This window comes from Hyperolius riggenbachi, chromosome 3 (assembly GCF_040937935.1).
Source record: "Hyperolius riggenbachi isolate aHypRig1 chromosome 3, aHypRig1.pri, whole genome shotgun sequence".
Lineage (NCBI taxonomy): Eukaryota > Metazoa > Chordata > Amphibia > Anura > Hyperoliidae > Hyperolius > Hyperolius riggenbachi.
Window position 1 is genome coordinate 89,052,248 of NC_090648.1, and position 14,625 is coordinate 89,066,872.

A 14,625-nucleotide genomic window follows, 5' to 3' on the forward strand; every position below is an offset into this window, starting at 1 on the left:
CTTTTGGGCACTGCCATAGGTGCCCATTAAATAAACCGCTAAGGGCACCCGATAAATATGGGGCACCAGGGACACCCGCAATGCAAAATATGGCTACAAATAGTGCCCAAATAACCTGCTTCCCTTTCAACCTGACAAATATTCAGAAGCACTTGTCCAAACCGAAAGAAATGTGTGCCTTGAAATGTCCTCAGTATCCTCATCCCTGAGAGGTTTATAAGATATGTGGCTATTCGTGATGTTAGAGGTAAACCTTGGTTTATAATCCAGGGATCGGGGTTCAGCTTTCTGTATTTAGCATTCCCTCTTCCCTTTGTGCCTGTAATGAGGCTGTGTACACACATTGCATTGAGATGGGCTGCTGGTGGTGTATTCTGGTGTCCTGGCTGCTGTCTCTGGAGGAGAGGAGGGCGGGTGGTAAGTAGCGCAGAGCTCAGCTGGTGGATAACAGACATGATGCCATCTCAGCGGGAGGCTGTCTGGCCTTTTGATCAGCAGCCGCTGCCCGGGCGTGCTTGCGTGGCCAGCCTGTGAAATGTGCCCGATTGTTTACGCTTTCCACTATGCTGGCATCTTTCCCAAGCTGCTATGAGGCGTATTTAAAATGGGCTTGTAATGCTACATATATGGCATCTGTTACCATTGCCTTTATAGAGGAGCCATAGACAAAATAACATAATGGGCTTGATTCACAAAGCGGTGCAAAGTGTTTGCACGCCAGTGAAAAGCCCCTTATCACGCCTAAACTCACTTTAGGCATGATAAGAAGCAACTCGCGTACGCGCGGAAACTTCGCGCGAGTTAGAGCAAAAATCGGTGATAACTCAGTGGTGCAAAGGTTATCACGCCTAAAGTCTTTTAGGCGTGATAACTGGGTTATCACCGCTTTGTGAATCGAGCCCAATGTATTGCTTTTTCCCCCCTTACAATACACATTTATAAATGATTTAGTCAGTTTTTGCCCATTGTAAAATCTTTCCTCTCCCTGAAATTTATCACAGATGGCAACATCTTTAGTTTTGGCAGGTGATCTCCGCGGAATGTTTACTGAGAGTTCTAAAGCCAGTGACAAATAATGCCCAGTCTCCCAGAATGCCATTTTACTGCATTCTATTTTGTGTTAGAGTTTCCAACAGCCAAGCAAGTTCATCCCAATCAGTAGCTTATACCCCCTTTCCCATGAGAAATCTTTACCTTTTTCTCCATTAGTTCATCAAGGGGGGTCTGTGTGGCCGATATTGTGTTGAAACCCCTCCGCCAGCGGGACCATGGTCCTGACAGTTTCCTGTCCGTGAGCCTTGTTGCATTGTGGGGAAAAAACAGCTATTTCCAACTGCCAAAAATGCAACATCTCTTTCCACAGACATCCCCTGCCAGCAGTAAAGATGTCACCATGTGATAAATGTCAGAATGTAAATCAGGGAGAGGAAAGATTTTACAATGGGCAAACACTGACTAAATCATTTATAAAATAGAGGTAGATATAGCGACATGCACAGGACAGCCTTGTTGTCTCACTGGGGGAGTGCAAATGCCAATGCAGCAGCAGAAATTCCAATGAGCAGAAGAAAGGGCCTTGCACATCCCTTATAAAACTTCACTTTTAATTGTATCAAGTAAAAGGCATACTTTACATATCCAGTAAAAATCAAGAGAGGTACAGGCAGGCAGGGAGGTCGACAGCCGTTTCGCGCCAATTAAATGCAGTGGTGCATCATCACTGACTAAATAATTTATAAATGATTATTGTAAAAATTAAGCACTATTTTTTCATTACATTATTTTCACTGGAGTTCCTCTTTAAATCATGCAGGCTGGGTATATAGTTTCCTGGCACCAATATCTCAGCCCAGGTTGTTTTTGCCAGAAAGATGCTGGTGCTTAAAAAAAATGTAACCCTTTCAGCACCACGCCGATGCACTGACCGCTAAGATAGCAAAAGAAAGGTAGCAGCTATAAGTTTAGCGCACTGTCAGAATCCAAATCGTATATTTATTGGTCCTGCTGTGAGATGCAAAATGGCTGTTCTTGGCCCTGTTCAGCTACCTTAGCACCCACCTCCCTGATCATCCAGACTGTTATGCTGCAAGTGATTTCATGCTACATTACATTTAATATGATATATTTAAAAAAAATTGTTTTATTAGTTTCAGCACACACCAAGGGCGCATTCACACTTGGGGCGTTTGCAAAGTTTTTTTCAAGCGCAGACGATTTTTAAAATCGCCCACAAAACGCTGGTGCAATGAATCTCTATGAAGAAGGTTCATATCAGCGGGGTTTGTGCGCTGTACGTTCAGCAAAGCGGTGCCTGGAACATTTTTGGGTCGATTTTTGCCTCAATGGAAGGTATAGAAAAAACACAAAGGCTCACAAAATCGCTTTGTGCAGCGATTGCGTTTGCATTTTTAAGAACTTTGCATTCCAGCGGTTCTGGAGGTGTGTTTAGCTTCTAAGGGTACAATGGTTAATTTGCATATATTCAGCAGTAATGCACTGGGAGACATCTCAAGCTCACTCCAACCTTGCAAATTATTGCAAATTCTTTCTGTTTTAAGCAAGCAAACTTTTGTTTTCCTTAGTATATTAGTAAGGGGGCTTTTAGAACCATTGTAGCCCCTCACACACTCCAATGAGTTCTGGGTCACCATGAGCTTCCTGGTTAGTCTGTACCTCTCGGTGTTACAAGCCCTACTGCATAGAGCCAAATTAATCCATGCCATGCACTGATGAGGATCAAACAATCCGAAATAGTCTGTATGCATGTTGGATTATTGTGGCTCTGTACAAATTAATAAGCTGACACATCATTGCATTCCAGCGGTTCTGGGGGTGTGTTTAGCTGCTAAGGGTAACAATGGTTAATTTGCATATATTCAGCAGTGATGCCCTGGGAGACATCTCAAGTTCACTCCAACCTGAATTATTGCTAATTCTTTCTGTTTTAAGAAAGCAAACTTTTGTTTTCCATTTTCAAGAATAAATCCATTGTACTTATTCTTTTCAGGGTCAGAGTTCACTTCCTGACTTGCATCAGTGAGTGAATTAAAAAAAAACGCTCGGGAAAAGCGCTTTTCACAAAAACTTAATGACCCCCAAAAGCGATGGGAATTGAAAAAAAAAAATGCGACAAAAAAGCCCAACGCTAACGCAAGCAGAATGCAATGTGAACAAACCCAAAAAGAGTTCTCTTTACTGAAGCCTAAACTTTCTCCCTGATGGATGATAGTTACGTAAGTGTGTGGCTGTGGGTTAGACTACCCAGCAAGCTCATGGTGAACCAGAATGCCTAGGAGTGTGTAAGGGGCTGAAAGAGACCAAAAAGCCCTCTCACTAAAATGTTTTGCAGAACAGAATCTTGTCTTCTTAAAACAGAAGGTATTTGCAATTATTCAGGTTGAAAGGAGTATATGTGCTGTCCCATAATGCATCACTGCTGAATATGCAAACCATCTCTGAACACACCTCCAGAACCGCTGAATGCAATGTGTCAGCTTGTTAAATGTACAGAGCCACAATAACCCAACCTGCATACAGCCTGTTTCAGACTGGTTGTCTTCATCAGTGCATGGCATGGACTAGTGTGGCTCTATGGGGTAGGACCTGAAACACCCAGCGTTACAGCTTGCCCAGCAAGCTCATGGTGGACCAGAACTCCTAGTAGTCTCGAATGGGCAAATACCTTCTGTTTTAAGAAGGCAAACTTCTGTTTTGCATAGCATTTTAGTAAGGAGGCCTTTTGGTCTTTTTCAGCCAAAGTGTTGGGCTTTTCATAAAGGAGCGATTGAAATATTCACTCAAACCAGCAGTTTGTAGTTATATTTCCTTATATCTCACGTCTCACCTAAATACTTGCGAAAATTGTTTCTTGTATTTGCAAGTAGTCAATTTTCTATTGTAACCAGCAGGTGGAGCTCTAAACAAGTATTGTGATGTTTTATGACTTCCATACCATATTAAAATACTGTATATAGTTTTTTTACAATGTGTTTTTGATGCTGGTACACACCATGTACTTTTCACTTCAGATCATATTCAAGTGATCATATTGATATTCATTTTCTGACATCAATTGAATATGAAAGAGAGCTAGTGTACACACGGTCACTAAAAACGGTCACTAAAAACTCATTAGTTTCGACAAGCATATGCGCTGTCTTAGGCCACTTCTCTATGTGCGAAGGCCAAATTGCACTCCTAAAACACACTGGCACATATGCAATTCACTATTTCTAGTGAGTTTTCTTTTGGGAGATAATTTTCATCTTCTCTTTAAAACAACTTTTCTGCATTTTACAATTGAAAAAGTACCCCAAATTTGGTGAAAAAGTACTATCAAAATTGTGTTGAGTATTTTCTTGCATCCTGGTGGTTTAAAAATCATTTTATGACAATATTTAAAAGTAAGACCTGGGTGAAAACTCAGGAGAAAAAAATGAATTGCATATATTGCATATGGGTCACTGCCTCTATATGTTGTATACTACCCCACCTATTGTCCCCCTTTCCTTTAGCTTGTAAGCTGGCAAGGGCAGGGCTCTCTCCCCCTTTTGTGTCCTGGAAATCATTATACATTTTATTCATCATGTTACTTTTATCACTGTCATTACCAATTCTGTATCTTGTATTCTGTATTTTGTTTCGTCCCCAATTATGTATTTTGTATATTGGTGTACCGCATGTTCGTCTCTTACTTTGTGCAGCGCCACGGAATATGTTGGCTCTTTATAAATCAATGATAATAATAATACACACGTAGGCAATTTTATTTTCGTTCATATTTGTTTTCAAATTCCAATATTTTTTTCTGATTGGATGTAAATCAATAATGAATAAAACAGACGTACCCACGGAATGAAGGCCTGTATATTGAACAATATTTTCAGCATGTCCGGTTTGCTTCCGATTTTGAACAAGGGATCGGTCACTGGCAATCAGGCAGTATATACAGTATATATTTTTACCAGATCAGATTATTTTCTTGATCAGAAGTCGTCTCCAAAGTGAAGAGTGCATGGTGTGTACCAGCCTTTAGTATTAATCAAGTGGTGAAATAATTCAAATCATACATTCCTTTTAATTCCTTTTCCATTAAAGACTCTCTTGAGATTAACTACAATTACAAACTACTAGATTATCTACAAACTGTCGCATAATGGGGATGATGCAGAAAGCTTTTTCACCGGTTTCCACCTTTATCGAAGGTTACATTTTTAAGTTCCCAAGAAAAGTAAGAACAAAGAAAAGTAATATTGAAATGAAGTTAATCAGGAACAACTTACTTTGAGTGACTAGTTTGCTTGTAAAAATGCTAAAAGGTTATTTTTTTTTATTAATTAGGTGAAAAATAAGACATTTTATAAGACGTTTAATGAATTGACTCCAAAGTGACTCTGACCAAATCTGAGCAACCCTACTAGGCAAGGGCTTATGCTATAGGTTTTAGACCCAAATCTTACCAGTATCCTTCTTCATGTTGGCAGTGACTGACTTGGATGGTTAATAGGGCAGTGCAACAGCTTGTGTCAGAATCGGGAGGGGGGGGGGGGGGGGGGAATACTGCAAGCCAGTGGTGGGCTAGATTACCTTCTCCTGAGTGTCCAGATGCTGCTAGTTCTTTTCATAGTCCTTTCCCTTCTCTGTGCCAGATCCTCTTATCCCCCCACATTTAAAAACCCCTTCCCGACCACCTAACGCCGATAGGCATTGGGAAGGTGTCACTTCAGGACTGCCTAACGCCAAAAGGCGTCAAGTCCTGGGGCGGGGTTTTACAGGGGAACGTGCATGCCGATGCGCATGCATCCCCACTCAGTGACAGAGCGGTGCTCCGTGATCAGCCTGCCAAGCCGCGATGGTGGCTTGCTGGTTGTTAAATGTAAAAAAACAAACTGCTTTTACATTTATACAGTGCTGCGATCTAGCACAGCACGGTACAGGGGACAATTAGCTGTCAATTTCATAGGGCGATGCCTATGAGAAGAGGGGAAAACATCTAATCGTTGTCTGGGAACAAAAAGGTTCTCTTTATATAATAAAAAAACAAAAACTAATGATTGCAGAAGCGATCAGAGCCCACCAACAGAAATCTCTGTTGGTGGGAAGAAACGCGGGGAGAACCATTTGTGTGCTCAGTGTTATGGCTCTGCAGCGAGCTTTTAAAGCTGCAGAGCCCTGAATTGTAAAAAAACAGCCTGTTTACTAGGGGGATATAAGCCTGTGGTCATTAACCTCTTGAGGACCGTAGTGTTAAATCCCCCTAAAGGCCAGGCTATTTTTTGGTTAATTGACCACTGCAGCTTTAAGGCCTAGCTGCAGGGCCGCACAACTCTGCACACAAGCGATCCCCCCCCCCCCCTCTTTTCTCCACCAACAGATCTTCCTGTTAGCCTGTTGGTGGGGTCTGACCCCCCCTCCCCCCCCTTTAACCTCCTCCCAGTGTTGTTGTTTTTTGTTGTTTTTTTTAATTAAATTTTCTTATTTATTTATTACCTAACTTCCTCCCCCAGCCAGCCAATCACGGCGATCAGCTGTCATAGACTTCAGCCTATGAGAGCCGATCGCTCTCCTGTGTCCCATAGCTGTCCCCAGTACAGCTCTGCTGTAGATCGCAGCGCTTTACTATGCGAATAGATGGCGGTTTCGCCATCCAACAGTCTACGAGCGGCGATTGCTGCTGGGAGACTGAAGGTGGAGTGGAGCTCCACCTACCAAGCAGAGATTAGAACGCGTGATTTCCTGCAAAAGCCAGCCCCAGGACTTTACGCCGTTAGGCAGTTCTGGGGCAGCCATCGCCGCCATGCCCATTGGCGTGACGCAGTGGGCAATAAGTTAAGTGGTTAAGAAAGTTCATCCAAGTGGCACATAGCGAAGGAGCCAGTACCAGGGAACGAGAGGCGAGGGCTGTAAAAACAGCGCAGGAGATTTGGGCACAGTGGCACCACCATAGGTCTTTATAAGACTTACGGCTATAGCGGCGCTCAGTGAGTAATTTAGGCGCCATCAAAAGACTGAGCACAAATTGCTATAAAACACTGTAATTCGGCTGCCATGACGGCCTGGAGGGGGTATAGTAATAAGCGCCACCTGGACTTTTGCTGGAGCAGGGTGAGGCATGTATCGGCTGTATCCTGCGCCCATGTCTCCCGGTGGCTGAATCGTATGTATGCACGGGAGGGACCCCAAGGACAACGAGCAGCATCTAACTCAGGAGGAGGTAATTGAGCCCACCATGGACTTCATTCAATTTGTTTCCCCCGATTTGAGGGGCACTTTAACAGTGATAAAATGCCCTGTATGTTTTATTATAACCACAAGGAAGAGGGCAGCACCAGTAACACATAAATCAAACAAGCTTATAAAGGTTATCAGTAATCAGGACAGTGTGTGCAGAAAAGGATTTAAGGCATCGGCATGATTATTAACAAAGAAAAATCCTCACAGAACCGCACCACACTTCAAATGTCCATTGATTATTCTTGGACATTTGAAGTGTGGTGCGGTTTTGTGAGGATTTTTTCTTTGTTAATAATAACACTGTATGTTTTATTACTCAACATGCAAAATACATTAGCATATTAAAAGTAGAGGAATCAGAGGTACCATGAATTAAGGAGCCTGTGTTGATTGATTTGCCCTATGTATGGACTTCACAGCTCCGATACTCACCTCCCCAGTTATGGTCCTGCTGGTACCTGTGCCACCTCTTTCTTTTTGTCTCCTGTAGGTCTCTTCTCGAGTCTGTTGGAAGACCAGGGAACATCCTCCAGCAGCATCTTTCAAGGTTAACATCATGACTCCTCCTTTCCTATAACAGATACTACATGAAGTACAGTGGACAGCTTTGATTGACAGGTCTGTTACCCATTTACACTTCCTGTGAGGGACTTTAGGATGGGCAACAATGAAATGCTTGAAATGCTGGGACATGAACTCAGCACAACAACAACGAAGAAGAGAGACCTGTAAAGTTAAAAAAGAAAAAGCAACAGCAGGAACTTTACTGGAGTAGGTGTGTATCTGTTCTTAAACCATAAACTATTTTTTTTTTGGGGGGGGGGGGGGGGCTGGTGATTGGACATCCCAGAATATTTTGAGGCTCCTTCACCAACATCAACCTTGTCCTGATACTCTGATCTGTATTAGGGATCTGATTACTCACTGACTTGCCTCTTGTTTACATACATGTATGGTAACTGTTAGCACTAGTCTTTCTCAGCATTTCTCTAAACTAGTCTAAAGGCTCGTACACACGTGCAAACAATCTGCCCAGCTATCGTTCCAACTTGTGTGTTGGATGATAGGTTGGGCGCGTGCAACGGCCATAAATGACTAGACAACCAGTTTGCCCGATCCAACCGGTGGATCCACTGGCCAAGTATCGGGCAGGTTGACCACGTGTGTACAAATCGTTTGAATTACTTGTTGTTTGTTTGAATGTGAGGTATGTTGTGCATGCAGTATTTAAATTAGTTGGTGGTTCGGTTGGTCAGCACGTGTGTACGTGTAATGGTCGTCTAAAAAACAAGTCGTGTGGCTGGTCGTGCAGTAAATTGCACATGTGTATGTACCTTAAGTTGTGCGGTACTTTCCTCTTTATCTATTCTGTTCTGAGTCTGTGCCCAAGTTAGATCTTATGTGCCGATCGTACAGATCACAGACATGCTAGTAATGGTAAGACATGAAGGGCAGGGGAAGGTGGTGGCAGCCACAACACTGCTGTTAATGGTGCTCTGCTGATAAAAGTGTAGTGTTTGTAAAAATGGGGCATATTCATAAAATAGCAGTAGGAAGCACATGGCAGTTTTACCGTTACTGTATGTCAGTTACATAATGGATGTAATTAGGTATCACAATTTTGCAGCTATTTGGTGAATATGCCCTAGTATAGCTACCAGAGGATCTAAATCCGTAAATGCATTATTAAAATGCACCTCTGTTGTACATAAAATCAAAGAGGTTCGCTAATGCTTAAAAATTGTAATTACCTGATTACCCATCTATGCTATCATCTTCACCGACGCATAGCTCTGACCTTTTGCCAGATATGGCAGCGGCCTTTCTCTATCTGATATATGGGGCCTTTCTGGGCAAGGTGGAGGACCTGTGCACCAGAACAAGGCTTATTCAAGACACCAGTAAAGTTTATTACACAGTCGGGGTGTATGGTAGTTATAACTTGTCAGCATTAGCATAGCGCGGTGCTTTATGTGCATCAGAGTTGCCCTTTAATCTAGGAGCAATTTATGGTTGAATTTAGCATATTTATGATTTAAAGTGCACCTGAACTGACAGGTGACCTGAGATAAACATGTATGTATGGTGCCATTCTTGTATATAACTAGGCCATTTTTCTTTCTTAAATTTCCTTTTCTTACTATAAGGGTTAATATTTCAGGTATGTAAATAGCAGCTTGTCTCTAGTCAGACTATAACGTAAAGCCAAGGCTCGTACACGCGTTCAAGGAATGTCACTTGGGATGGATCAGGAGTTGATCTTTTGTGCGACAGTTCAGGGCCTAGGTTGCACAGAGGCTGGTGACGTGTTCTGTTGCTCTGAAGGGGGGAGGCGTGCGATGTAGTGGTGCACAACGGGAGCGGGCAGGGTGAGTGGAGAAAGCAATGTCCTCAGCCAGGTCGATCACCCATACATGTCATGTTATTCTTCAGGAATATGTTCAATTGTTTTGAATAACAAGTATTATGGTTATAGATGTATTCAGCTTTTTTATTCAATAAAAAATATTGAAATAAAAACAATACCCTCAGCCAAGTCGATCACCCAGGTAAATCGCTTGCTGACGCACCGTTGGGGATTGGGGGCTGCTGTAAACACCCTATATTTTCTCTGAGAAATTATTCTGAAGAAAAAGTTCGGTATATCACAATGGTGATCACCACACCTTTCTAATTGGTGAATTATTTGTGGCTATACCAGAAAAATTATTAAATTAGGACTCCCAAGTGATGACTTTTTTTTTTACCTCGTTAAAGGCAATCAGGTAAGTTCCTCAGTAGAGAATTACCTTGGCTGACAACCATCTAATGTGTGTATGAGGCTTAACTCCCACTAATTATACCCATAAAACTCTTGCCTGGCAGAAAAGCTTCTGAGTGCAGGAAATGAATAAAATAAGGTCAATGGTTCAAGATTGTATTGTCTGGAACACTAAAAAACTGTGTCATTCAGCTCAGATAATAAAAAAAACATTTAAACCTACTTTTTAGCTTTTAAACTCAAAACTTTGGGATTCTAAAAAAGTCATATTTATGGGCAGTAGGTTAAATACAATTGTTTACCTCTTAGGTTTATTTTCAGCTAAGGTTTACTTGTACAGTCATCATAAACACTGTTGCTACAGTGTTCTTAGGCATCTTAACTTGACACTGAGGTTTTTAACAATCACAAGCTTTAATTAGAGAAACCAGTTGTTATGGCTAACATGATTTCATGTGTTATTCAAAAATGTGAAATAGTGCAAAGCTCCACACTTACATTTTACACACATATTGCACATTGATGCATACAGCTTGGTCCTGCTGTTTTACACAATTCCATAGTGCATCTCGTAGGTGGAGCTCAAGCCCTCCATAGCTGCTGTTCATGGGCAGAGCTCTCACCCTAAACATTCATCACAAAGCTCCGCAGGGGTGGAGCCTTCCTTAGTGAAATGTTTCCACCTCTACTACTGTCCAGTCACCTTGTGAAACATCACCTTCAGGAGAGAAGCTGGTGACAGATGTGATGCTAGCACGTGATTCATCCAGTGGGGAGAGAAGTTCTGCCCACTTTCCCAGTTCAACCTGCCCCTTGACTCCTCCCTTTAACCCGCCTTCTGAGGCGGCCAGGAATAAAGTTCTCCCGATGATCTGCTCCACCAGCCCCAGGTCCGCCCCTCTGGGACTGCGCTCCTGAGGTCCGTGTTCTGTTTCGTAGATAGTATATAACCCGTCTGTAGAAGAAGGAATAGGGATGGACTCACCTAGAAGAAATGGGCAGGGAAAACTAAATATGACTAGTGGTTTCTCGGTAGATATAATTACTGTCATGCCATTGATCATTGTTAACATATGCAATGCCACTTTAGACCACGCAGTTCCCACAGGGGCTGCAATGCAAGCATTTGTTGCTGGAAGATGCCCGTGAGTAAGGAATATGAATGTATAAGTTGGGCATTTGTTACCCTACACAGAGAAGTACACAAGAGGGAGGCTAGAGTACTGGGCTATTGCATTCCACGCTTAAACAAGTAGGTTCGTGCAAACCATACAGTTCTGGAGTAACCCCACTCTTTAGTATAGTGTTGTTGTGGTGTAGTGTCTTCCTTACCACTTGTGGTAACTTTACACTTTTTGAAAGAGTACTTACGTAAACTTGGTTGGAAGGGGAAAATGTTCCTCTAGTACAGCTATACTGTATATTGATTGCAATGATTTTGGTAAACATTATTGCCATCGCTTGCCTCTCAATTTGCATTGCCAAGCAGGTGAAACATTTGTTGTAGACTATTGATCTGAGTGAACATTTGTGCGGAAGTGGTAACTGGACTTTTCTACTAGCAATCAACTCCAGTTTGTAAAGTCAGAATTCGCAGTGTGCTGTTGATAGGGTGGTTTACAGTTGCCACAGTTTGAAGGAGGCATATTTTAACCCTCTGGCACATTAAGAAAATCATAGCTAGAAAGTTTAAAGCACCGTGCAGACGCTAGATCAAAGTTGGATGAGGGGGCCGATAACAACATCTTTAGCTGATAATACGGCGTGTGTACAGTGGCCCCTGACCGCCGCCCACCAAGTGATGCGCCAAGTCGATCAACTTGCTCAAGCGAAGGTCAATACCTTTCTTTCGTTTGCGCCACTCCCTCAGCCCTTCACTCCCCAGCTTAGCAACAGAACATCAGCTGTATCGCTGACTCTGCTTACGTACAGCATTGGCCCAGCGATGTTGCCCGTGTGATCAAGTCCTAAACCCTGTTGAGAGACATCATTCACAGGTGTGTACAGGACTTAAGCCTTTTACACACACTAGAAGGAACTTGTCTGAGGCAGCCTTTCAGCATCGTCTATGGTCAAGTGGGTAGTTTGAACGATTTTTTTGAATGACGAGCGATCATTTCCACAATCGATATGGGTACAGACACATGTCTACATGAACGATGTTTAACAATGCACAGTGATTATGACCATCACAGCAAATTGGATCTTTAAGATCCTTGATGACTCTGCGCAAAGTACTGTGAACGCTTGGCTTCCCGTTCGGCCTGTCGAGTGACGTCACAAGTGCCCACCGGCCAGAAGATGGATTGTGGAACACTCATCAGAGGAACCTTGCTGTATCCATCTTCCTCCGTTGGGTGGTGAGGATTCAGCTTAAAGAGCACCTGTACTAAGTAAAAATTAGTTACCTTGCCATCAGTTCCTCTCAGAAGCTCACCATTTTCTTCTGACAATAATCCCATCCAGTTCTGACAATATTTTGTCAGATCTGAAATATATCAGTTGCTGTCAGTAAAATATCAGTTGCTGTCAGTTATAGCTGAGAGGAAAACGGATGTACCAGGCAATGTCCATGTTTCCCTATGGCTCAAGTGGGCGATGTTACAGTTTAACTGTGTGCTGACCAGAAAGCTGTTATGGGTAATGGCTATTTTCAAAATGGAGGACGGAAAATTCCCTTGATCATAGTGAACAAATAGGACGCAGGACAGGAGAAAGACACTGAGGAGTAGACTACATGGAAGGTAAGTATGACTTGTGTATGCCTATTTTGAATTTTATTTTCAGTACAGGTTTTCTTTAAGCTACACCAAGAAATAAGCAACAGACAAGCGCATTGTCCTTGCTCTTACCTCGCCTACTGGAAGCCACTCCATCATGGGCCACCCTGTCATCCCTTATTTCCCCTCCACTGAATAGTACAGCTGCACTGTATCTAAAAGCACTTATGCACCATAGTGCCGCCCTAATGAGCAATCACAATTGTTGGCATGGCACGTGTGTGTGTGTGTGTGTGTGTGTGTGTGTGTGTGTGTGTGTGTGTGTGTGTGTGTGTGTGTGTGTGTGTGTGTGTGTGTGTGTGTGTGCGCACCTTCAGAAACCCTCCTGAGTGTGATAACCTATGTGCAGATCCACGACTGAGGACTTTATGGCCCGTATGCAATTTAACTTTTTCTCCTGAGTTTTCTCCTAGGAGGTAATTTTTCATCTTCTGCTTAAAATATTTTTTCAGCACTCCTCAACTGAATTGGTACCAACAAGTAGTGTCAAAATTATTCTGAGTATTTTCTTGTAGGCTTAAAAGGCATTTTAAAAGGCATAGGGGTTGATTCACTAAGACAAATAGCATGCCTTATCAGAGTTAACATACCTTATCAGAGTAGCATAGCGAGCGCTACAAACTTAAGCCTGCTAATTGGCAAACACGAGAGCTCCACTCGTCCTGCCCTGAGCCCCTGTGGGTCCAATCACTTTAAAGGACATTATTCTTGATTTAGGAAACGGTCCAAAAAAATCCCCAAAAACTTGAATCCAATCAAATGGCCAGAAGATGTTTTTTGTTGTGCTTTTTAACCTGGAAACCTAAGGATAGCCATACACAATTCGATGTGGCCAAAGATGGATCCCTCTCAGATCATAATCTAATTAGAGATGAATCTGATCAAATCCTTCCACACACTGCACATAGATTTTTATTTTCTACTGGTGGACCGAGCTGGCATGTTGGGTCATCAATTTCTAGCACATACAAATTATCTGATTAAAAATCAGGAAAAATCCATGAGGCCTGGAACCCACTGAAATCAGCAAACGCAACCGCTAGCGTTTTGTCTGAGCGGTTTGCAAGCGGATTCATGCGTGTTTTTGGTCGTGTTTTGCAACATTGTTTTTTTTTGCCCAGCGGGTGCGTAGCGTTTTGCGTTTTGCGTTTTTATCCTGATTGGTCCTGTTAATTATTTTTAATTTTGTTAGTGTGCTGAACCGCAAAACGCTAGCAAAACCGCTCAGTTTAGGTTTTGCTGAGCGTTTCTGCTAGCGTTTCAATACTTTACATTGAAGCGCTAACGCTCCCAAAATGCTGCAGGTCCTGCGTTTGCGTTTCTGGGAAACGCAAACGCTCCTGTGGAAGTTGCCCCATCCATTAACATTAGCCCAGCGTTTTGGCAAACTGCTAGCGTATCGCAGTGCTGCCAAAACGCTGCCAAAAGCGCTCCTGTGGGTTCCAGCCCTAAGGGTATGGCCAGCTTTTAGCTTGAGACCTTCAAGCTAAATCCAGAATAATTTTGAAGATAAACAGCCCACTTTCAAATGAGAGGGTAGAACTACATTCAGAGTGTTTTAACGGTATCAATGTAGTTTCTTTCTTCTTTTTTTTTTCCCCTTTTGAAAACTTAAGCTTTATTTTAGCGACCTTTCCAATTAAATTTGCTTCCTAAGCATGCACTTGTGCCGGGGCAATACTTTGCTTCATAGTTTGTGTAATTGATAAATGTTTTGTATGTATTGATATGATACAAATATGACATCCACCATGGGAAAAAGATAGTTTGGAAAAAGCACCAGTTTACCCTCTAATTTTTTCCCAGATCTGTCCTTCAGGCAGGGAACACACTTGACTTTCAGTTTTCCGC

The 14,625-nt window shown here is 42.5% G+C and overlaps 1 protein-coding gene across 2 annotated transcripts in view; it reads right to left on the reverse strand.

The window, feature by feature from the left end:
* Window positions 1-10,445: 10,445 nt before the first annotated feature.
* Window positions 10,446-14,625, reverse strand: part of PRR36 (proline rich 36) — an 80,427-nt gene continuing 76,247 nt past the window's right edge. For both annotated transcript variants that reach the window (XM_068274534.1, XM_068274533.1), the window contains exon 6: window positions 10,446-10,979. In XM_068274534.1, coding sequence (XP_068130635.1) covers window positions 10,660-10,979 — 320 coding nt within the window. In that variant the 3' untranslated portion in view covers window positions 10,446-10,659. The remainder of the gene's footprint in view (window positions 10,980-14,625) is intronic.